The sequence below is a fragment of the Chelonia mydas genome, chromosome 12, assembly GCF_015237465.2.
Source record: "Chelonia mydas isolate rCheMyd1 chromosome 12, rCheMyd1.pri.v2, whole genome shotgun sequence".
NCBI classification, from domain to species: Eukaryota; Metazoa; Chordata; order Testudines; family Cheloniidae; genus Chelonia; species Chelonia mydas.
The window spans coordinates 11,138,985-11,164,716 of NC_051252.2; the positions used below are offsets into that span (position 1 = coordinate 11,138,985).

At 40.5% G+C, this 25,732-nt stretch overlaps 1 protein-coding gene across 3 annotated transcripts in view; it reads right to left on the minus strand.

Annotated features, from left to right (window-relative positions):
* SLC6A2 (solute carrier family 6 member 2) overlaps positions 1-25,732 on the minus strand; it is a 114,029-nt gene that overhangs the window by 12,870 nt on the left and 75,427 nt on the right. The window contains exons 12-13 of one of the 3 annotated variants that reach the window (XM_027829689.3): positions 14,794-14,894; positions 5,513-5,680 (exon numbers count right to left, since the gene is read on the minus strand). In XM_027829689.3, coding sequence (XP_027685490.2) covers positions 5,513-5,680; positions 14,794-14,894 — 269 coding nt within the window. Of the gene's footprint in view, positions 1-5,512; positions 5,681-9,054; positions 13,902-14,793; positions 14,895-25,732 lie in introns of those variants that run through there. The other 2 variants (XM_027829692.3, XM_043526259.1) reach the window with 2 other exon arrangements.

The window sequence follows — 25,732 nt, forward strand, 5'->3', positions numbered from 1 at the left end:
GGAAAAGGGTCCCAGGAGCTACTCAGCATCACAGCCCTTGAACTCCCTGAATGCAAGGATTGCTGGAGGCTAGTAACAATGCAAACAGGTGAAGAAAGGTGCATGGAAGGGTACCCCTCCATATTATCCACAAAGCCTAGGTTGTAGTGTCATTTGGGAGCACACACAAATGTTGCTCTGGTATGCACTTCTATGGGCATTGTGCATGCCTCCAGGAGCGTGCACTATTGTAGGTTCCCTCTATTGCAGCCCTTTTAGTTTTGGGTATTGCTAAGGTTTGTTTGTGAGCAAACCTGAGCTTGTCCTATAGTTTTGTGTCATCAGACTGTGCAAGCACGTGAAACTCAGTGGGCTAGAGTGAGGTTTTGTGTGTCGCTTGAAAGGGATTTGCAAATCCAAGAGAACTGAACAAAATAAAGGGTTTGCACAAACCCCAGTGAAATGAAAGCCAAAGGTTTTGCAGAACACTTATTGCACAGGGCTGGATTGTAACCCTACAAACCAACAGGAGTAAAAGGCAGTGCAGGAATCAGATTGTAACTCAGAGGGCCTCAGCCAGGTTCCTGGCTCCTTGTTTGCACTGGTTCTGCTAATTAACCTGGTGTGTTGGGGGGTGGAGTCAAATCTTCATCTGCTCCCTGCCCACTCTCATCCATCTGAGCAGGAGAAGGAATAGCCAACCAGCAGTGCTCGCTGTCTTCTCCATGCTTATACTGTAGGTAGCCTGCACAGTGGTATAAGAAGGATCCTACTCCTTCTTACTCCCCATGCATGCAAGAAGGCTCACAGTTGAGCCTAGGACATTGTATCTCTTACCTTTCTCTTGTCCTAACATATTAGGAGACTATTTGAATTTGAAGCTCAGAAATAAAAGATTGAACTATATAATAATATGCCTGGCTACCTGACAACTCTATTTGCACAACAATTTAAAAGAGAATTAAATTCTACCTGAACTAAAGGGCCTGATCCAAAACCTTTTGAAGTCAATTGGCACCTTTCCATTGGCATCAGCAGACTTTGCATCAGACCCACAGTGCATTTTCTGCACTTGTTCCACACACAAATCTTCTGCTGAGGTCAATAGAACATCCACATGCAAAACACATGAAAAATATGAAGGGTTCATGTCATGTGCTGGGGAGAAAAAAGGAAAAACTGTTGTAATCGTTGGCTATCATCAATTGTTTCTAAGAAACCATAAAATGCTTCTTCGTGGCAGTCTGAATTTTGACAAACCAAGAGGCATCTTTTCAGATTATGGGCAGATACTATGATTGGAATCCGACTGTTTGCAATAAACCAGATGGTATTCAAACTGTGCTTGCCTGAGTTTTAAAATACTGGACTATAAGGAAGATAAAACAATCGACATTACATTTCAATGTCTTCGGAGTACGTTTGGTATTTTTAAAGGGCTGAAAACAGATCTAAAGGTGGCTTTACTTTCTAAGCCCTATTTGTGGATTCCTTTGGAGCATGGATAAGAATTTCCAGTGACAGTGATGAGAAAATTAATATGATCAGTGAATCTTAAACTTGTGTCATTTTGAAATGGTAATTTGAGGCAAGTACAGAGCAGTGAAATTGTAACAAAAAATAATTAGATGTATTTTTTCACCATAGAAACCAGGTTCCTCTTAAGCAGAACAATAACACATTAGATTAACATTACACACAATAACAGTATGTTAAAAGAACATTTTTAAGGTAGCAAAGTCAAGCACTCAGAAGTTAGGAAATTAGGTCAGAATTAGGGTTACCTATGGAACCTTTCTTCAGCCCCTTTCTGTGTATGCATTTGATAGTCTTTCCTTACATGACCACATACTAGTTTGCCACAGGATGCCTGCCTCAGTCAATGTACAGGACGGATGGTGCTCAATTCATGAGCAGCTATTCAATATCCTGTTTTCTCCTCATTGTTCAGTGTGTTGCCTCATGCCTTATTTACTGCATGCTAGTCAAACCCTGCTCTGAAGATAGAACTATTAATTTCCACGTGGGCTTTTCTGTGGTGCTCATCATTACGATATTTTTATTCTATATCAAAACAACACAGGGAACTTTCACAAAAACATGTGTGTGTGCGTGAGAAAGAGAGAGAGAGGGAGAGATCCTCCCCACCCCAGAATAGCCAAGATTTTAGGGGGTCTAGGATAATCACCTGTGATGTGGAAGACCGAGGTCAAGTCCCTACTCCAAATCAGGCAGACCAACAACATGCATGTCCCACATCCCAGCTTTCATCAAAAAATTCCCATTCAGCGCTGTCCCCTACACACCTTTCAACTTCTGTAACAAATGTAACAAGGGCCCTACAGATATCCTCTCCAGAACAGGTCCATCCTGGGAAGTTAATGAGGCAGGGGTCACGTGGAAAAAATATGTGATCATGTGATTTAAGACTGTAATGCATGTGCAAAAGAGGACAGGGCCGGATTAATGCAGTGGCTTTAGGGGCTGCAGCCCAGGGCCTCGGGCTAAGGATGTGGCCCACTGCTTCTTTTCATCCAGCCCATGGCAAATCTCTGTACTGTGGGCTAGACACAGGTCCTCGAGCCCCCTGCAACCCCTAGACAAAGGGCATTCAGTGAATCTCTGCATGCTGCCCCCGTCCCCAGTGCCGGTTCCACAGCTCCAATTGGCCGGGTACCGCAGCCAATGGGAGCTGCGAGGGTGGCGCCTGTGGGCAGGGGCAGAGTGCCGTGTGCAGAGTGGCCTGGCCCCTCTGCGTAGGGGCTGGATATGTCGGCCACCTAGCGGGGCAGAGCAGAGTAGCACCAGGGCCGGCAGGGATCCTGCCTTAGCCCTGTTGCGCTGCCAACCAGGAGCTGCCCGAGGTAAGCACCTCCCAGCTGGAGCCTGCAACCCACACCCCCTCCTGCACCCCAACTCCCTGTCCCTACCCCAGAGCCCACCCCCCCATCTGGGGCTGCACCCCGTCCTGCACCCCAATCCCCTGCCCCAGCCCTGAGCCCACTCCAAACCCACAGGGGCCCCACAAAATCTAATAGCCCCGGGCCCACAGGAGAGTTAATCCAGCCCTGAAAGAGGGCCAAATTAGGATTTCAAAGGCAATCTTAATTCTGGCATTTTCTAACTTCTGAATGCTTGACTTTGCAACTCTGATATTCTTTTAATGTAGTTTGCCTGTAATTTCCTATAACATAAAACGATATAGGTCCTAAAAATACCTATAAAACAAAAACCAACATCCATCATATGATGTGATATATTTACACCTACAAGGTACATCAACAGGGTTGGAACATTTAGACCCAACACACAGACCTCTGCTACTTGAACTAATGGAGTAACTGATAGCAGTAGTAGCTTGTCATCCTCTTTGTTGAACAACACTGGAGAGGGATGAGACAATTTGCCAGTGGGTTTCACAGACATTTACTGACAGCAAAGGAATGGTGAGACATGGGAATCTTGGGTTCCGTTCAAGGCTGCAGAGGGGAGTTTGTCTAGTGGGCACAGCCTCTTCTGTGCATTTCCCCCAAAGCTTGAATTCCTTTTGTCCCATCCCCTCCAACCTGCCCCTGTCTCCTCATCTCAGTCTCAATCTCATTGCCCAGCAAATCCTAGTCTCACCCCTCTGGACTCCCCATACCAATCCCCTTGCCCAGCAATTCCCAGTGCTACCCCAAACACACACTTGCCAACATTAGGCAATGGCTCCTTGGTCTAGGGTATGATTCTTGCTTTGGGTGTGAAAGGGCCTGGGGTTCAAATCCCAGACAAACCTGCTGCAAAGGGGGGCGTGAGCCTTTCTATTGGGGGAGGTTTTAGGTCGGATATTAGGAAAAACTTTTTCACTAGGAGGGTGGTGAAGCACTGGAATGGGTTACCTAGGTAAGTGGTGGAATCTCCTTCCTGAGAGGTTTTTAAGGTCAGGCTTGACAGAGCCCTGGCTGGGATGATTTAGTTGGGGATTGGTTCTGCTTTGAGCAGGGGGTTGGACTAGATGACCTCCTGAGGTCCCTTCCAATCCTGATAGTCTATGATTCTATGTTTCCAATCCCCACATAATCTATTCCAATCTGCCTCCCAGGCTCCTCATCCAATCTCAGTGTCCCCCAGCCCCCACTCATTGTCCACTCTTTACTCACCTACTGGCTCTGGTATCTCCCCATTTCCCTCCCTAGCCACTCCCAATCTCCATCCCAACCTAACTCCCATTCCCAGTTTCCCTTCCCTACCCCCCCCCTCAGTCTTGCACCACCCTCTTGTCCTTTTCCCAATTTACTCCCCTTTCCTCTTTCACAGGTCCTACTCTCGCCCCCCTGCATTCAAATCAGGCAGCTGCCTGGGCCCAGCATGGGGGGGTCATTGAGAGTCCAGGAGAGACGGTCTCCCTGCTTTCAGTTCAGGTGCCTGGCAGAGCCTGCAGGAGCCCAGAGCTGCAATTGCAGGGAACAATATGCTCAATCCCAGGTTGGAGCATCCCAATGTGGACTGAATCTTTGGGGAATCTAGCTGCAAAAATCTAACAACTTGTCTACTTGAAAGTTAATTTGGATAAAGATATTAAAGCTTAATTGCTATTCCTGGATAGCTGCCCCTCAATAGCTCTGTGTAGACAAGCCTTCAGAAGTCTTTACTAAGCACATGTGAACGACAATTTTTCAAAGCTTATCACTTGCCCACATTTCAGCAGATTTTCATAGCGATAGCCAAAGGCACGTTCCTGACACAAAGTCTACCCCCTGCCAAATTCCAAGTCCCTGCTCCAAAGCATGGGGGCTCTTGGGCGATTCAAATTTCCCCCAGAATTTTTTAATAAGGGAAATAGAACGTATTTTTCACAACTTCATTTTTGGTAATGGCTCCTCTATTTTGGCTGAAGTTTTCCAAGATTATTCAGCCTGAGGTAGGCACCCAGCATGAAAACATTATAAGCAACTGAAAACAGGGTCTATTAATGGGAAGTGTCAAGCAACCTTCAAAACAGATGATGTCACCAGCTCCATCTATAAGACCCACCCTCCAACTTTTTTGTAATATCAACTATATCAACAATAAACATTTGGAACCATATTTTCAGATGAAAGGCCTAATCTCTTTTAATCACCTCATGAAGTGCCCAGATTTTCAGAGATGCACAGCACTCCTGTTGAGAATCATGGGCCAAATTGATGGCTAGGGAAAGCAACTGGAATGGGTCCACTCTTTATTCTGGATGCTGTATTTGAAGGCATGCATTTATATATGTTGCTACAGTTGAGAAAAATCTATTAATTCAACTTCAAAATGTGCATATATCAAAAAAATATGCTTTTATGAACTATAATGGGGCATTCTGGCAGACTAATTTCTGTCTAGAAACTGGAATAGGGTGTATTAAATCCAGCTTGTAATTCCAACCAGTTAGAAAGCTGGATCTGAAAGGTCACATAACGAGGAATGTGTCTAGGGAGCTAGAGAAGCAAACTGTTAGCTCAAATCCAGTACATTCATTTCATCATAACATTTCATGACATTTTATTAGCACTCCACTTACTTCTTTAAAGGTCCCACGCACGTTCAGAAATTTATAGATAATGTAGGCAGGCACAAGGATCATTGAAGACAATGCTATTCCCCAGCCAATGCGATTTGCCCAGAAAGGGAAGGTATAGTCATCATAGGTCAGAGGTTTGAAGTTTATAATACTGACTATCACCACAAACTAAGGAAGGAAAAATAGAAAGCACCACAATTTTAGTCCTTTGGAAAAACTCCAAGTGGAAAACAAGCCTCATCTGTTAGATCAGGCAGGATGCCCAGTGCAAAGGGGATACTTAGACCTGCGCAATAGGCCTTACCTTCAGCCTATTTACAATGTGTCCCTTTTAGATGACAGTGTGGAACCATTTAGGGCACTCACGAATGATATTAATGGTCAGAAAAATCCCAAAATTCCAGCCAGGCTATTTGTATCTGCCCTGTGTAATAGTGAATATCACCGGCAGATGACATACTACTGTGGAAGGGGGATTTCCTCCCCTACTTCTGAAGCAAAGGGGAGGCTGACTTGTTATTCTGTAGTTTAAACTAGAGTTAGAGATAGGGAAGTTCTTAAGGCTGAAGTCCTGGGTCCAGGACAGGACTACAGGCCGAGATTTTCAAAGGGTCCCTGAGGACTCCTCAAGATCCCTCTTTGTCCTCTTCCCCAGGGGTTCTAGTAATGCTTCATAAGGATGGAACTGTCCCAATATACCTTTCTCTGCTAGACTGAAGAGCCTGTTATTAAATATTTGTTCCCCTCATAGATACTTACAGACTGTAATCAAGTCACCCCTTAAGCTTCTCTTTGTTAAGATAAATAGATTAAGTTCTTTTAGTCTATCAGTATAAGGCAAGTTTCCTCATCACTCCTGTGGCTCTTCTCTGAACCCTCTCTAATTTATCAACATCTTTCTTAAAATTGTGGGCATCAGAACTGGGCATGCTATTCCAGCAGTAGTTGCACCACTGTCAAATATAGAAGTAAATAACCTTTCTGCTCCTACTTGAGATTCCTCTGTTTGTTCATACAAGGATTGCATTAGCTCTTTTGGCCACAGTGTCGCATTGGGAGCTCTCGTACACCATGAGCCACAAATCTTTTTTGGATAGAATCCTCTATGCTATAAGTATGACCTACGTTCTTTATTTCTAGATGTATACCTTTACTCATATTAAAATGCATATTGTTTGTTTTCACCCAGTTTACCAAGTAATCCAGATCCCTCTGACTCAGTGACCTGTCCTTTTCATTATTTACCACTTCCCCCATTTTTTGTGTCATCTGCAAACTTTATCTGTGATGATTTTATGTTTTCTGACCGGACATTGATAAAAATGTTAAACAACGCTGGGCCAAGAGCTAATCCCTGTGGGAACCCACTGGAAATACAACCACTCAGTAGTTCCCCATTTACAATTACATTGTGAGACCTACCAGTTAGCCAGTTTTTAATCCATTTACTGTGTGCCATGTTCAGTTCATCTCATTAGAAAGGTTTCTCAAGTGTGTGTGTGTCCACCTGTCCCCAGAATAGCCATTAGCCCAGTGTTTACAGCATGGATGTGGGAACCCAGATTCAAGTCTCTGCTCCAAACCAGGCAGAGCAGGAACTTGAGCCTCCCACATCACGTGTGTGAGTGCTCTCACCACCAGGCTATTTGGTATTATTGACTAGACTCAGATTGGACTCTGTGTGTGTTGGTTTTATTTTGTGACAAAAATGGAAAGGTTTCTAGTTTCATCCTGATGCGGATATGGAGTGGGACAGTTTTTGAAAATATTTGTGGGTCAGGAAAACCATTGCTTGCATGCTCAAGGAAAAAAGCCTTGGTGGGTAAAAAAGCTCTTCTGACTAAAGATTTTTGGGACAGCTTAGCCAGATGTCCCACTCTCTCAATGTACAGCAGCACTTTCTATCCCACTTAAACAAATAAGATGCTTGAGGGTATTTTTTTTCTTCTAGGTGCTGCTCCATGTTGAACATGAGCTACTGAAAATTGGAAAACTCAGCCACTCTTATGCCCATCAAAATGTATCTTCCTTGGATTGTGTGTCCTATTGAAAGAAGTTAGATTTGTAGTACAATGCAGGCTAGAAACATTTTGAATCACTTATTGATTCAGTATAATATGTTTAAGTTTTGTTAGAGATATTGTAGTACAATACTAATAGAATCAGTCACCAGAAATATCTTTAAATGTTGTATTTGTCAGAAGATAGATTGGATGACTATCAGTATGTGTATATCATCTCAATGTGCAAAGTACATTGGTAATTTCTTTTTGTCCCCTGGGCTATTCCACCTTGGGTCGTGCAACCACTTCAGATTAAAATGTCCAGAGACTGGGGGCTTCTCTACACTTGAAGGGCTACAGAAGCACTTCAGTGTAGACACTACCTATGCTGACGGGAGGGGTTCTCCCATCAGCATAGGAAATCCAACTCCCCAAGAGTTGGTAGCTAGGTCAACAGAAGAATTCTTCCGTCACCTTAATGCTGTCTACACAGAGACTTAGGTCGGTTTAACTATGCCATTCAGGGGTGTGGATTTTTCACACCCCTACACAACGTAGTTAAGCCAAAGTAATTTTCTAGTGTAGACCAGGTCTTGAACGTCAAAGGCTACTGAGATAGCTTTTTCAAATCAGCAAGAATGCCAGCAATGCTATCTACTCACAAATGTTGGTTCATCTTGTGATTTTTTTTTTTTTTTTTGGCTGGCATTCAATAGCTGTGAGAAACGTGGGCATAATGCTTCAACAAGACACTTCCTAATGCGAAGATAGATATGTGGATATCTAAAACTCCTAAGATAAATGTTTGGTCTAGTATCCTATGGAAATACCCGCTTATATTTAGGAACATAGGAATTGCTATACTAAATTAGAACAGGGAGCTTTCTAATCCATTATCCTGGACAGTGGTCAGTACCAGATGCTTTTGAGGAAAGTGAATAACCTCTACACTAGGCAATTATGGGATAACCTTCCCCCAGGTAAAATTTTCTCTTAAAAACCATTTGTTAGAGACCGGTTTATGTTGTGAAGCATGCAGGTTTAATCCCTTCCAAAATTATTTTCAAATTAAACATGTAACTATTCTAACTCATTATTTTTGGTATCCTTTTTTGACCAATTGTTTTTTGAATCCTGCAAAGTTCTTAGCCTTGTTGATCTCATGTGGCAATGAGTTCCACAGGGTAAGTTGTGTTAAAAAATATTTCCTTAATCAGCTTTGTATTTGTCATCTTATTCTTTCATTATAAGAGATGGCTAACAGAAGTCCTTGATCAACCTTCTCTGTGCCATTCATTATACTGTATAATTTATGCCTCCTCTTATTAATATCCTGTAAATTAAACAATCCCACTCTTTTCTCATTGTCTCTGAGCCCCCTCTAATTCTGCTACATCTTTTCAATTCAGATTTTCCCTCTGGTTTAAAACAAAAAAAAAAGAAAGAAAAAAGCATTTCCATTGCTTTATTTTCACAATTTATAATGGATACAAAATATAGATTAAAAAATTGTATGGACTATGTTTTTCCCCTAATAAATCATGTTTACAGTGTCCATATAACCTTTTAAGACACCTGAAAAAAACCAGACTATTAGAATCAAGCTACTCAATGTTCTCTAAAATGGTGTACTCTCCCCACAGGTATTAGAAAGTATCTATATATAGTAGTTGCACTCAGTCAATGATTGACAATATTGGACCTTAATTCTGGAAGTCTTCTAGGACTGTATGCATGGCTAGAGGATGCAGCATCCACTGATCCAGAAAGGTGCATATTTTCATGTTTACAGTAGATATTAAAGCATATACTTTAGAGAGATTAGCAATTCTTTTTTAATTCGCTTTCCAATTATCTCCTGCCTCCACTGAAGTGGGTAGTTATCTAACCCTGACCATGCAGTTCATCACCAAGTAATTGAGAGAACAATTGGTAACATATTTATATCAGAATGAGCTTATTTGGAAAGACAGTGTCCATTATGATGCATCCCACATCCTACACACAGACATCTGTGAGCAATTGTGTGATTGAAAATAGAGCTGAGGTTATATCCCAAATACCCAAATTGACATGAAGCCTGGTAGCCAGGAAAACATCATAAGAACATCTTTCATTTACTTCCCTAGAGCTAGGTTCTTGCTGTAAAATTGAATCCAGAACTTGGCTTTCCATTCTCAAAAGTTGGATTGGAGGGAGTGTGGTACACAAGAAAGCTAGATCCAGCATTTTCATTCAAACTATTGTAGATTGGGATCTGAATCCAAACATTTGTGTGGATTTGGTTGCAGGATCTATCCCTGAGGGTCACAACTGATACTAAGTTTATATTTATAACTAGCATTTAGAGGGCTGCTAAAGGGTTTATTAAATGGTTAATCAATTGTTAGAGTTTAACAGGTCAACAGGTTGTTTATATAATGATTTATAACCATCTCTATATACCTTCTACTGATGTGGTTATAATTATCTTCAACATACAGTCTTCATGTCTGTAACATATTTATAACATCTTTTGATAATTTATTAACCTTCTATAGAATACCTACAAATGGAACATTAATATAAAGTACGACTGACTGACTTCAGTATATGCTTCATTGGCTCATTACTAATTGGATGCTATCAGATGCTAGGTATGCTATTAAAATGTTTTCCTTTTTAAAAATGTATCTGTGTATCCCATCATAAATATGTCTTGATAAGAATGTCTTGTGTCATTAACTGTTTGATAGCTAATTTTGAACTTTGAGACAGTATCGGATCCAGATTTGATGTAGCTATTTGGCAGATCACTACTGCTTTAAATTTGAAATTGAAAGCATAAACTTTAATGCAACGGAAAATATCCTAGGTCACAGTGATGTCAAAATCTCCATATATTCACCATGACCTTTTGATCTACAAATAAACTGGAGTGAATGTATAAATACCCAATATAAAACTACAGTCTTTAGTTTCGACTCTAACCTTTACATAAAACTACCAAATGCTACCTTCACATTTCAGGGAGAAAAAATCCTCAAATGTAATGAAACATCTGTTTATTTTCCTTAATACATGTCGGAAGGCTTACAAGCTATATTTAATGTGTCTCTTTTCTCTCTATGTCACACAGCTAACCATTTGGAGTAATTGCACCCTCCATATTCTAATACATTAGTCCACATTTGTGATCTTCATACCCTCCAAATAAAAAATACACTAATAACTGAATTATGTTCTATAGTACATATATAACAAATAGTTGTAAAAATTTTATATGTAGTCACAGTCTTGTGCATATTGTTGTGATTTTACTATTCAAAAACAAAGCACATACATAAATGGTAACGCCTCAAGAAGTTATGTGCTTAGTTGACACACATTTGTTTACTGATGGCTGAGTGAAATTTAGAACTGAATAACCCCTTCCTTCCCCCAAATATTTTGATTTGCCTAAAACGTTAGGTATAAACATCACCACTCCATATTGAGTTATTTATTTTACATTTTGGGGCTGGCCCTGAATTGGCAGCATGTTATTTGTGTTGAGATTAAGTCGATTGGAAGACAGCATTTGTACATTTTGCTCTGAACGTTACAAACATGATAGTTTCAGTGGTATAATCATTAAATAGTTTCCCTTTGCACTGTGTGTATTACACTTTTGAACTTCATCAATGAAGTATCAATAGGAAACATATTGGATACTGCTTTTACCAGTTATGTTTCACATTTTGCACCAAGGATTTGCCTATCAAAAGCTAAACTCAGTTATAGTCAGGGGTGTTACTCATCAAAAGATAAACACCGAAGCCCCAATAGCTATGAGAAAAACATTTCTCCCCTTGGACAAGTTATTGCAAAATTGTATTTCAGGGATTTTACATCTTCCATTGAGGCATCTGATATTGACTGTGGTTAGAAAGAGAATATTGGACTAGATGCTAGATGGACCCTGGTTTGATCCGGTATGGCAATTCCTATGTTTGGTTCCTTATGGAGGGCAATCTGCAATTCTGTATAACTGGCAACATCTGGAATCATGTACCTGATTACCCTATAGATTTCTTTGTGGGGAGGAAAAGGTTGTTCTTTTGGTTATTTTTTAAACCAATATGTTTGACATCTGCTGGGCATCAGTGAAGTCATAATGAGACATATTTATCCTTGAAGTGGAAGCACAGAACCATAGCCAGTGATGGGCAGAGGATCCAGAATACACAAAGTAGATTGGATTCAGTTTCCATCTGTAATCATATAATTCCTTCCAGACAGTACATGCAGGATTTTCTTTAATACCCAGTAACTGGGTATAGTTAGCGTTAGCTTTTTTTTGTTTTGTTTTGGTAACATCTCTGACCTCTTTGGTAACGTTAGTTTCAATCAGACGGATTAAGAGTAGCAATTTCACCTTTAAATGAAAGATACTGTGGTTAAAAATCAGGGAATGGGAGTCAGGAGATTTTGGTTCTCTTCCCGGCTTTATCACAGACATTCTCTGAGATCCAGGGGATGTGATATAAACACTCTCTGCCTCCATGTCTCTATCCGGATAACAAAGATAATATGTACTTGTGTCAAGGGTGTTGTGGGAGCCTTATATAGTTATGTGTAAAGAACATTGAGATCTTTGGATGGAAAGTGATGCATAATATGCACAAAGTATTAGCTCAGCTAATGGTTTTATCAAAATTGGACAAAACTGGTGACATTTCTTCTATGAAGTTTCTCTCTCTGGTTTTCACTAGTCATTTTGTGTAGTTTTTAGGTCCTCAGAATTGAACTTCCCTGAAACTGCAAATGCCCAAAACATAATACAGATCGGTTTGCATTTAACACTTACAAATTTGAAGCTGTCATTTTACATATTCAAAATTTTGTACAAAAGTACTAGGACAACTACCATCTTGGGCTTACAGAGAGGAGACAGGAAGGGGAAAAAGCCCCCATGGATACTCTTACCCTCATATCAAACAGGCTTCCAGAGGCACAACTGGTCAAAAGGAGGAGGAAATGTACCATGGTGTGATGAAGGCAGACCAAGTGCAGCACATGCCAAGGCCCCAGACCTTACTGAACACTAACAAATGCATAGTTGGAAACCAGCCTTGCTTATCTGTGTGTTAGCATCATCAGAATAGATATTAGATGTTAAGTTGATAAGAATGTGTTTAGTGTTTAGACTTTATATAATGCTTGTAGGACGCTGCATTACTGATCTCACTTATAACCTCTATAGCCCGTGGTATAAAGTTATATTGAGTGTTTGCATTGTAAACCTCTGTAATTGTGTAACTCACCGAACAGGAAAAGAAGCTTTAATTAAGGGAAACTGCTCATCCTGAATACAATCAGATGGCCCACTGAAGGCCAATGAAGCATTGTGTAGCATCAAAGGACAGAGGCTGTGTTGACTGCGTTCCTAACTCCCTCCAGGAAGGAGAGACCTACGCATGAACTCCACCCACCAGTTTTGGACTCTGGAATAGAGGGGATAAAAACCCCTGACAAGGGGAAACTGAGGCTATGTCTACACCACATCATTGGCAGCAGCACAGCTGCATCAATGCAGCTGCGCAGGTCTAGCACTTCCGGTGAAGACGCTCTAAGCCGATCGGTGAAGAGCTTTCCCACAGCTTAATAACTCCTGCCTCCATGAGAGGTGGTAGCTCTCCTGCTGACATAGTGCTGTCTACGCCGGCGCTTAGGTTGGTATAACTTATGTCGCTCAGGGGTGTGGATTATTCACACCCCTGAGTGACAAAGTATACCACAGTAATTTGTAGTTTACACACAGCCTGAATCTCTTTTATGCTGTCTGGATTCTGAGGGACAAGATTCTTAAATATAAGTATTGAGATCCCCATGCTTGGTATGGGGTAGCCTTGAAAGACACTGGTCAAAAGTGATTTGGCAGGTTACTACAGCTTGGTCACTTTTTGAATCACAAACTGAAACTCATTTATGTATACATGCTTGCTTGCATTAACCTGTAAATAAGTGGGAACAGGTAGGAGCCCATATCCTGTTGCAGTAGAATTTCTGACTCTAGAGGACCAAGGAGTTGAGGACTTGAACAACCAGGAACTTTAGTTGTACTGTACAAGAGGATGATCTGCCTGCAATACAGCCATGGGCTGATATTCTGTGTCAGATAATGCAGGTAGCTGGGTAGTCTATGCCTTTACTTCATCTCCAGTGGAGTTCTCTTCAGAAGGACAGGTCCTGACACTTTAGATTTCTCTTCCTTCCCTCCCCCTTCCATTCATGTTCCCAAGAAGGAAGTCAGTCCAAGAGGGGTGTGCTTTTAAAATGGAATTCATGGCAACTGAAATGAGGGAAGTGAATTTGAAGCTGGGGGCATAATGACTGTTTTTGGTAAGACAGAACATAAACTTGACCTATAACCCAACAAGACACCAAGCATTCATCAGCCTTATAGTCTGTACAGTGATCAGAGGAGAATAAAATGAGAAATGTGTAAACCTCAGCATTAATATAAACACTTACCACCACACACACACACTAGTTCTCCAAGCCAACTTCAATAGAGCCAATAGATCTACACACAGATCTGATGATGGAGAAACCTCAAAAGATTAAAATGTTTAGTTGAACCTGTTGAGGACCCTTCCAGGCCAAATGGCCTTTAAATCGCATACAGTTAACCTCTACCTCCTACCTGGTGTTCACTTTCTGCAAAAAAGAATTTGAGGACTGTACTGCTCCTTCCTTCAACACACACACACACACACACACTGTCTTGGGATAGGGAGAGCATTCCCACCATCAGAGGGTTTGGTGGGTTACCAAGCAGAGCCACTATCTCCAGTTTGGAGAACTGCATTAGGTGGTCTTGACCACTACCCATTTTTTCCCCTGTCTGACAAATTTCACCCAAAATGTAGCCTCTCCAAATGTGAAAACGAGTCAAAATGGCTTCTGCTATCCTGGCTGACAACACTGGGGATAACAGCGAGTAACAGAGCCAGCCTTAGGGTCCAGTAATCAGGGCAGTTGCTCTGGACACCTGGTTCTGAGGGTGCCAAATTAACATCCAGGATGTGTGTCTGCATCCAAACTGGGTGGGCAGAGTATTTGTTTTGTTCTGCTCAGCTGTTTGGAGAGCACTGGAAATCAAAACTGCCCTGGGCAACAAAACATGTAGCGTAGGCCCTGATGAGTAATGTTATGAATTTGCTTAATATCTTGCTTTTAGTATGAATAAGCTGGTAGGAAGCATCCCCATAGTGTTCTTTCCAGGACAAAATAAATAAATAAATCACCCCTTACCAATAAAAAAGCAGGGCTAACAAATTTCCAACACAGTCGCCAGTAGAGGCCCGGTTTGAAGCCCATCATTTGTTGGATGTCTTCACTGAATCTGTCCACACCTGCAAGTTAAGCACAAACAGAAGACACACAGACTTCAAGTTGGCAAAAATGATTAGACGGTGGCAAAAAACCAAACAAATTTGTTATTTGTAGTCTCAGAAAAATATACGAGTTACTTCCGAACCAGAAATTGCGTAAGGATGAAGGACCCCATTTTAGCTAACAGGAATTTTGCAATGGAGTTCAAAGGGACCAGGGTTTCTCCCTAATTGCCCATTCACATGATATTGTAACTGTAAATCACATGACTGCTGAGAAAGACATATTGAGCTTCATTTTCAGTTAAGCCACAATGCATTTCAAACATTAAAGTGGCAAAATGAATACAGATGCTTTTTTTATTATGCCTATGGGCTATTGTACTTGTAGTCAAATTACACAACTCACTCATAGTCATGTAAAAAAACCCACAAACAAAGAAGGCATTGATTGTAAAGTAAATCCACATATTTGTAAGTCTTCAGAGGAGCTACCAGTTTTTCAGCGCAGTGTGAAGAAATACACATTCCCTTTGTAATGCATGCCATTTCATCTTTCAGTAACCTTCTCTAGAATCTGCCTAGCTGCTTATCTTTCAGTTTAGAATAAGAATATGAGCCACCATACTGGGTCACACCGTGGTCCATCTTGCCCAATATCCTGTCTCCATGCTAGAGCTTCAGGAGGATTGTACAGACCATGGCAATTATGGAGTGATCCACTCCTGTCTTCCACTTCCAGCTTCTGATAGAGGTTTAGGGTAGAGACCTACACGGGACAAGTGAAGAGACCTGCAGTTCCACAGGACCCACTGCCATAATAGCAAGTGTGAGTGGGAGCAGGATTAAGGAATAGCCCCATGCAGGGCTCTAGTTTAGGGTTTCCCCAAGCCTGATGGTGTTTCCTTCATAACTCGGCTAATAGCCATTGCTGGACCTATCACCTATGAATTTATCCAGTTCTTTTTTTAAACCAGTTATACTTTTGGCCATCACAACATTCCATGGCAATGAGTTCCACAGCTTAGTTGTGCATTATATGAAAAAGTACTTCCTCTTGTTTGTATGAAACCTGCTGCCTATTAATTTTATCAGGTGACCCCGGGTTGTTGTATTGTGAGAAAGGGTAAATAACACTTCTCTATTCACACCATTCATGATTTTAGACCTCTATCATATCCCTCCTTGGTCATAAACTGCCCAGCCCTAAACTCATAGATAGACTCATAGATATTAAGGTCAGAAGGGACCATTATGATCATCTAGTCTGACCTCCTGCACAACGCAGGCCACAGAATCTCACCCACCCATTCCTGCAATAAACCTCTCACCTATGTCTGAGCTATTGAAGTCCTCAAATCATGGTTTAAAGACTTCAAGGTGCAGAGAATCCTCCAGCAAGTGACCCGTGCCCCATGCTACAGAGGAAGGCGAAAAACCGAAGCCTTTCCATACCCTTGATAATCTTTGTTGCCCTTCTCTGAACCTTTTCCAATTCCACTGTACATTTTTTGAGATGGGGCAACCAGAACTGTCCATAATATTCAAGGTGGGGACACATCATAGAGTTATATAGTGGCATTATGATATTTTCTGACTTATTTTCTATCTATTTCCTACTAGCTCCTAATATACCGTTAGCCTTTTTGACTGCTGCTGCGCATTGAGCTGACATTTTCCTATAATTATCCACGGTGATCCCAAGATCTCTTTCCTGGGTGATAACAGCTAATTTAGAGCCCATCATTGCATATGTATAGTTGGGATTATTTTCTCCACTGTGCATTATTTTGCACATATCAATGTTGAATTTCATCTTCCCTTTTGTTGCCCAGTCACCCAGTTTTGTGAGATCCTTGTGTAATGCTTCGCTGTCTGCTTTGAACTTAAATAGCTTGAATAATTTTGTAGCATCTGCAAACTTCACTGTTCACCCCCTTTTCCAGGTTATTAATGAGTATAATGACATAACAACAAGGCTACAATGCCCTGGTTTAGATTTCCCAAAGCATTGCAGGAAACTACTCAATAAATACCAAATATTTTTTCTAAAACTATTATCTCGGTACACGTTGTCAATATCTCCTAATTTAACACTGCTGACAGAGAAGATACCTTAGAAAATAAATGACGTGTTCACATGTGTAAAAAAGTAAAAAGCAGCAATTATAGGAAAAGGTTGGGAGTTTTGATTGTTGAAATCATTGGGCAGCCGGAGACAGAGGGTTTGCTTGATGAGACTGCAACATCAGACTCTAAATAATTGTAATCAAACTTGCTGTGTTAAATGAATGACATAGAACATGTGTTTATAAACATGGCAGACTCACCTGGATCGCTTGATCAGCATTTATAAATTCGTATTAGCAGTTGCAAATACATGAGCCTATTACTTTCGTTGTGAGCCAAACCTTATATAACCAAACACTACTTAAAAACTGTAGCTGAAAGTTAGCTACATCCAATGGTTGTTACTATGCTCTGTGGAAAGAGGCATGCATGAAAATGAGAAGCAGAACAGACTTATATGCAACTGACATTGGCTAGAGAGGAGAGAAGAGTAGCAGACAGTCTCTCTCAAATTAACCATCTATCATTTAAGCACTTAGGTGTTCCTATAAACCGTCAGATAGCTAAGGTTCTCAATACCTTATTTGTTTCTTCTTCTTCTTCTTTGTGTGTGTGTGTAGTACGTGTGAGAGGTGTCATGTTTACAGCTCTAAAAGCTAGAACCCTCTGTGTGACCAGACACAGTACACACAGTGGCAGTACAAGTTTCTTCCTACTGTCCTATCAGTGAACTGGAGGAAGCTCCTGGGCCTGTCCACTTAAGGTCTTTCTAAGGCACCCATCAAAAAGTGTTATTTGGGCTAGGATTTCAAGATCAGAATATAGTTCAGCTTCCATTGTGACTCAGTCTTTGGAATCTCTGTTGAAATAGCATCATGGTTGCCAATTAGTGCCAGCATGAAACTGGTGTGAGAGGAGAATCAGGCCCTTAAAGGAGAATCAGGCCCATATCTCACCAGGAACATAAAGCCAAGCATGAAATGTGATTATTTTCATGTATTTCCTTTTAGATGATACACCTAAATTCTCATGTATATATATTTGATATATAGACATAAGCAGCAGTGGAAGACATAAAAATAAAAACTTCTGGAGCCACCCAACCTACCTGGGCAAGCACCCATCCTTTACCTCACTGACACCATCCTCTACTTGTCCCTTTCTCAGAAGCCTGAGAAAATAAACATTTTTGTAGCATTTTCTTTAAATGAAGGGTGTCAGGCTCCATGGGACCAAAGATGGACATTTGTTCCAGAGATGAGAACCTCTCGTAGGAAACATCCTATCTCCAGCCACAGCTCATTTAACTCGAGGTCTGTTAGCGTGAGTACCTCCGCACATATCATATTCTGTGGCAATGCATGAGGAAAAGGATGTGGTTTTTTTCAAGTAAGCAGGCCTTAAACCCTATAGAGCTCCATAGGGCTTCTAAACCATATTTCACCCCTGAACAAGTTGGGAGCCAGTGGGTAGGCATGAGGTCCTTCCTGTGAAAGTCTCCAGTAGGCTACCGTAGTCTGCAGTAGCTGAAGGTTCTGAGAGTCTACAGGGGTAGTCCCATGTAAAATGTATTGCAACTAGTCTCAAACTGATAAAGACATGTCTAATTGTAGAAAGCTCAGTATGCGGTAGAAAAAATTATAAAAATCATGCTAACTCATATTCATTGGATCTTTCTTGAACTTCATTCCTGACTGGAAATTCTTACATTCCACCCATAGTATTTTATTAGAACAGAAATTTATGTATTAACTGGCAGTTTTAATTTGTTATGCAAAATAATTGTAAAATGTCCACCTTCCATAAGGTTAGAATGCAAATTTCTCCCCCCGCCCCAACCTCCAGCTTTGTATCTGTTGCTGAAATCCTTGAATTGAATTTCTCCTGGTAGCATTTCCCAATAGGACATATCGCTTTGCAAAAGTTTAATCTGTGCCAAGACTATTTTCCCACATCAGTTCATAATTACATGACCACTACTGCTGTGATAGCTTGGAAAAAATTTCCTGGTCAGAACCACCATAAAATAAACACATAAATAAAAAAAGATTCCTTGCTTGTAAGCCTAGAGACAACACAAATAAAGTAATTAGAGAAATCTCCAAGAGAAAAAAATGGCTCTTGGCTTCAGTGCTCAATACTTCTCTTTGACCGGTGTCACACGCTCATGTAGAAGTACTGAACTTCCAAGTATTAATACACTGGAGAAGGATGTTGCAGCTTGCAGGTTTGTTTTTCATCCCAAAACTAATGGGCAAAGAGCCACAAGTTTGAAGGCTTTTTCTCATAGGAACTTGTTTACGAGAGTTGAAAGGTGTCACCACAGTACTAATGCCTATTCTTAGGGAACAATTCAAATGGAACGAGTTGACTTGCATAACTTCGCTTCAGTAACCACATTTAACTAATTCTTTCCCCCCAGCATAGCATTTTGTAACTAAAGTCTTTTCGATCATGGGATATATGACTTGCAACTCTGCAAATAAAGGCACCTTGTTCCCCACATCCCCCACTTTGCAGTTTCAATATAGCAGTACAGCTCTGCTCCATCACTGTCAATATGAAGAACATACCAAATCCTTGATATTCTTAACCTACAATTCTTAACCTATAGAAGGATTTTTTTCCTATGATCTGTTTCTGTGTAGCTACAGGATTCAGCCCACCTGCTTGCACTGTTTCTCATATTTTATTAAACTTGTTTAACTCTGATATGCTGGCTTTAAAATTTTGTAGGAGCTGATTCTCATTTACATCAGTGTCTCTTTACATTGTCAGAACAGCAATTGAGAATCAGGCTTATAGTCCATCAGACAACACTGCTGTTTAGTGCTTTAGAAATGTGCAATTTAAAGGCCTCAATTCAGCAACATAGTTGAGCATCTGCTTAACTTTAAGCTCAGGAGTAATCCATTCCTTTTCAGCAAAACACTCTAGCCACTTTACTGTAGTTACAATGCATACTTCTTTATTCTTTTATTTCTATTCACACTCTGACAATCTCAAACTAACTCTGCAAACCTGTGCTGACTATCATCTCTGTAAAGTTTCCTTTTATTTTTAACATTTTAAATGGTCATACATAAAATCTTCTCCCCCATTTTAATCATGTGACTTTAACATTTGACTTTCCTAATTCTGCCCAGTTCAGTTAGATAAAGTATTCTTCCCAACTTCCTATCCTAAATTCTTTGAATCTTGATTTGTACTGTTGATCAGTGGCTGCATGCCACCAAAGCAGCTGTCTGTTACTATGGGTGATCTATACACCCTCAACAACCTTTTGCAACCCTGAAAACAAAGCATGTAGGTTCTATAAATATAAATTAGTAACCTTTATTAAGTGCTTCTGAAATCTTTTAAAGTAAAAAGAGTCATATACTTCAAATGTAAGAGGTGATGATACATGCTGCAGTTAGTTGCCTTGTCTTTTAAGATCAAACCCTGCTCTCTCATCATTTGAGTCCTCTAAAAGTAGCTTTCAAACTACATGCTTCGTTTTTGTTTTCAAATAACAGCTCTGAAAAGGGGCTTCCATAGCAGACGTGTATATATATCTATATATATTGCTCACTTTCTTCACATTTCTTGAAAGCCACTTTCCCAGTTTCATTTGTGCTTCTATAATGTGGCACATGGGGGAAAAAAAAAAAACCCTACATATTGGTGGCTGTTGCAATCATGAGAAGGATTTGGTATCATAAACCCAACATTTGATTGAATCACCAGTTGAGAGAATCTATATCACTTTTAATACATGACTGCCAGGGTGATCTCTGTTTCTTATTGGGAAAGTAGTTATGATGTGCTTAAGTTTTATGACCAAATACCCTAAATAAATACATTAGTGCTAAAGAGAATTTCACTGCAATCTCTGAAATACATAAACAGCAAAGCTGTTTTATCAATGTGTCCACACTAATGTTTTGTTTCAGAGTAGCAGCCGTGTTAGTCTGTATCCGCAAAAAGAAAAGGAGGACTTCTGGCACCTTAGAGACTAACAAATTTATTTGAGCATAAGCTTTCGTGAGCTACAGCTCACTTCAAATAAATTTGTTCGTCTCTAAGGTGCCACAAGTCCTCCTTTTCTTTTTACTAATGTTTTGTTACTTCACTTATGACAGTTGGCATGGTTCTTGCATAAATAATTGTTCTGGACATGGCCATCAAATTTATAGGTGTAAAAGAACAGCTTAATAAAAATATGGCAAATAGATCCCAGTTGTAACTGAAAATTATCCTTTAACACAGCAATATTCTTTCATCTCAACTGCATAAAGACCACTGTATTTAGTCAGGGTGAAATTTCATACATTGCAGATGCCCCTGCACAATTGTCTGCTGTGTGATTTGCTTATGGCGTCATTATGGATTTAGGGAGTAAATCATCCCTGTGCTGAGGGCCAGCATGAGGCCCAGAGATCACTCAAATCCTACATAAACCACAGTGGAGCCCACTGGCCCTGGAGAGAAACTGTTTTCTCTTATCTGAAAGAAGTATGTGTCCAAAAAGTAACATGATGATCAGTTCTCAGTATCTGGAATCCTAAAGTTTTATATATATATATTTTATATATTTATATATATAAAACTTTAGGATTCCAGATAATGAGAACTTCAACATCTTCTATTTCATTTTGCTAATCTTTTAACCCTATGTTTTATATAAATTAAAGTTATTTTTGAATTGCAAAGAGGATATACATCAATCACATTTTAAATGGCATATTTGATCAAATGATGGCAGGCAAACTTAATCTTTAAAATTGGATCTTGATTTAATCCATGTTTACCCTCTTTGTGCATTTTCCCATGAATGTGTATTCATAGCTTTTGTTTGGAAAAATATTAGGTGAGGTTTTATTTGTGTAGATATGGACAGCATTGGGAGGACATTTGTATTTGCATGTGAAAAATCTGGGTCATGTTGGAAGCACTTGAATGACCCTGTCGCAGGGACAGGCCTTTGGGAGCAAGGTGTTAGGAAGCAGGAAGAGAACAGAAGAATGAGAGATGCAGCGATTTTTCAATCAGACAGTTGCGCTACCACTTGACATGAGCAGCAACGAGGGCAGGAGGATGGAGGGGGATGCTACAGTAGCGCCTGTTTAAAATTGCCCTATGGAATCAGCTCTGCACAGCTCTGGGTGCTGCAGCCATGTGGTCACCCAACAGCACAACACGGAAGAACTGCTGTCGTTAGGAGGTACCCTCATGATGTGTGCAAGGAGTAGTAGGGAGCATGCATGGCCAGTGCCATTCAGAGAGGTTTGGAGGCCACTGCAATTGACACTTCTGTTAGAGCTGGGAGAAGAGTGGGGAGCATTTTCCCCAATGTATTCATGAATTCCAAATTTCTATTCATTCCAACCACATTTGCACCATTTGTGTTTGCTTTTTCATGTCTATTTCTGTGACTGTTTTTGTTCGCATGAATGTTTGTAGAGGTATTACATTCATGCTTGTACTGGTATCTATGCATGGGTGCCAGACGTGGGGAAGGAGAGTCACTGTCCCCCACCACTTTTTAAACAAGGGGAGCATGCCCTCCCCCCCACTTTTGAGAATCTGAACTCAGCAGGGGCCCAGCTGAGGTTCCCACCCTCCTAGTCTCTGACTGGAGCTGGGTGGTGTAATGGCAGATTCCATTCACTGCTGGCATGATGGAGGGGTGGCTGGGCCAAATTTGAGTGAGCGACAGTGTGACCTGGCACACGGGATTACAACGCCACTCAAGTTTGGCCCGTTTTGATTGCTTCTCCTCCCTCTTTTGCAGTCTGTTCAGCGGCACTCCTGTATCGACGTGTGAATGGATGTGTGCATGAACAAAAGTATAATGTCGAAAGTCAGTTCCTGGCTAATATTTGTCTCCCCATCATCCAAATGGATCCACCCATTTAACTCAAACATTCCGAACAAACCCACCCGTGGGTTGAGCCCAAGTATGGAAAGTTTCAGCCCAAATGGATTTTTTTTTTTTTTTAGAAGATTTTGAGCAACTGAAAATGCGAGGCAGGAATGGAAACAGGAATTCATTTTTCACAAATGTTAAGCTTATTCCTTCATAGAAACATGCCATGACAGGGATTGTGACTTGTAAAGCCTACGTGGAACTTTTCCTGGCAGTGATGCTAATTAACAGATTTTAATTTGGGGTGGGAGGGGTTTTTCTGAGAATGTGTATCAAGCAAAGCATACCTTATGTAAACACAAGGAAAACTGAATGCCAACTAAAGTATTGTTACTTGCTAAAACAAACCAATTCCCCCTCCCCCGTAAAAAATCTTTAGAACAAAAGCTTCACAGTTAATGGACATAGGTATTACGTGAACTAAATATTTCCACATTTTTGGTCTGTGCCAAAATGTCAAGTTTGCCTTCGGGCTAAGCTAATGTTCCTGCTGGGTCGCTAAGGGAACTGGGGTCTATCAGAAAACAAAAGGTGGTCAAGACCATGCCAGATTAAATCAGTCAACGATTTAAATAGCACCTGGGGCTGCAATAAATTGTTCTTTATAGAGCAGCAGCTTTTATTGTGTCAGTAAAAACATTTATCAGGTGCTTGAGACAAACTAATAGCTATTTTCCCAATTATAGGGGGTGGGGGGGCAGGGAAAGAGATGATGAGCAAAGAGAGAAGTTCTACCAAGTAAGTGAATTCTGGCTGAGCTCAGATCATAGAATCATAGAGTATCTGGGTTGGAAGGGACCTCAGGAGATGATTTACTTTGTGGACTTCATCCAAGCCTAGCTATTGTGAAGCACAATAAATCCCATTTTAATAATGGAAGATAACTCTTCATCACTAAAGAAACAATGCTATTTTTATGCCTCAGCTGCCAAACTAGAGTAGGAGCATCCCTCTCTTTGACACATTTACCTCTCTTAAAAAGCAGTTTCCTCTAAAATCTAGTGCCTTTAATTGTTTTATAAGAAAGCAGCATTAAAACCTGTTTGATTTACGCTACCTCTGATGGACAGAATTACCATTGCAAAGATTGTGTGTTTGACATTCTTTGCTTTCCTTAGATGCAGCAATTGTGGACGTCACCCCTTCAGATCACTTGCTTGCCAAAAGTTTCCATTTGGGAGTTTAACTAGAAAAATAAAGTGATGTGTGCAGGTGGGATGAGATGACGGCCGAGGGAGGCAAATGGGAGTATAGCAAGGGTACCTGAGAACTTTATAAAGCACACAATGACAGCTATAAAGCACTATCTCTAAAAAGAAAATAAGATGACTGTCAGGAAAAGAAGAATAATTTCACCAGTAATCAGGACAGCTAGCTCAGTATATACTTGGATGAGTCACAAAGTCTCTAGGGGAAAATATATGCTTGAATGCTGGCCGGCTGTGTCCTTGAACTCTAATTATGGTGAGGAGAGAAGAGGTGGCTGGATAGAGAAGAAAGAGTGAGAGGTTGATTAATGTTGTTGACTTTTTAATGGCAACTATCTTAAGGTATGATAGATGGTTTGAATTGATGCTGTCAAAACAGGACTATTTGCCCTGAGTAAGAACTATTTACCCAAGTACAACTTTATATTACGGGACCCTTAGGACATTCAATATATTCCTAAAGTGTGTGGTGGAGCAAAGAGATAGGCTTACTATTAATATTGCATTGCTCAGATGATTATCGTTTGAGTGGTCTACTGAATTGCCAAAATATTTAGAATGCCTTTGACAGAACTGGGGGGAAAAAAAGTCTTCCTGGGTGGTGTCCTCAATGACTGGGACACAACTGGCTTGAAAGCAGAACAGAAATTAAAAATAAGCAAAGTAACCCCAAAGTCACCAAAGGAGGAGCCTGAATGGTGCATTGTATTTTGAAAGAGGAAAAGTGGAATTGTTGCATGTACCTTGTATCTGAACTCAATACTGAGCTGCATTTGTTTACAGAATAGTAATTTGGAAGCATGGGACAATGGCTAGTGCGAGTTAAAAAACCCATTGAGCATCACATACTGAACAGAAGAAATATAGGCCTGATTCTTCCAGCTTCACTCATGTTTATTATCTTACTATCCCATTGCTATCCAATAATTGGCAGAACTGAGCCCTGTGTACATAGGATCCTATTAGTCCAAGTAACAAACAGTTTCACTTCCATTCTTCAGGAATAAAAAAAGCCTACTCTGTCATTGCTGAATTGTACAGGATCATTATGTTGCATATATAAACACAATCATGTTAATATACAGTAATAAGTTACATTTATTGTTGATACACAGTGGAGCTATCTAGCTGCCTCACAAACAAGAGGCAATCAAAACTCTTAATTTTAGCAATAGAAAAGCCTGCCAACAATATAAAAAGAAGTTCAGACCCTTTTTAAGACAGATAATTCCTTGTGTCTTCTCAAATCAGAACGAAACACAGTCTAAAGGTCTAAGGCAAAAATACTGGCACTCTGCACCTGAAACCAAAAGGTGGCAAGCACCACCTGAGAAGTTTAAGCTGGAAGAAGCTTTTATCCATCTGAAACCCAGTCCGCTATAGGCAGGAATACATTTTCCAAAGCAAAATATATAAGAAAAAGAAATCAGTTTACGTAATGTAAATTCTCTACATAAGCATGATTTGATACAACTGATCACAGGTATACAGCAAAGCAATGAACGAGGTGGAAGGGTTGTACATTTAGAAATAGTAGATGCTACAATTCAATTAGCAGTCAGGGTTATCTTAGATTTCAAGTGGCTTTCCAACAGTTTCATCGCTAACACACCTGTTTCTTGGCAGACATACACGACACAGGACATTTTCTACAAGATTACACCAGTTTT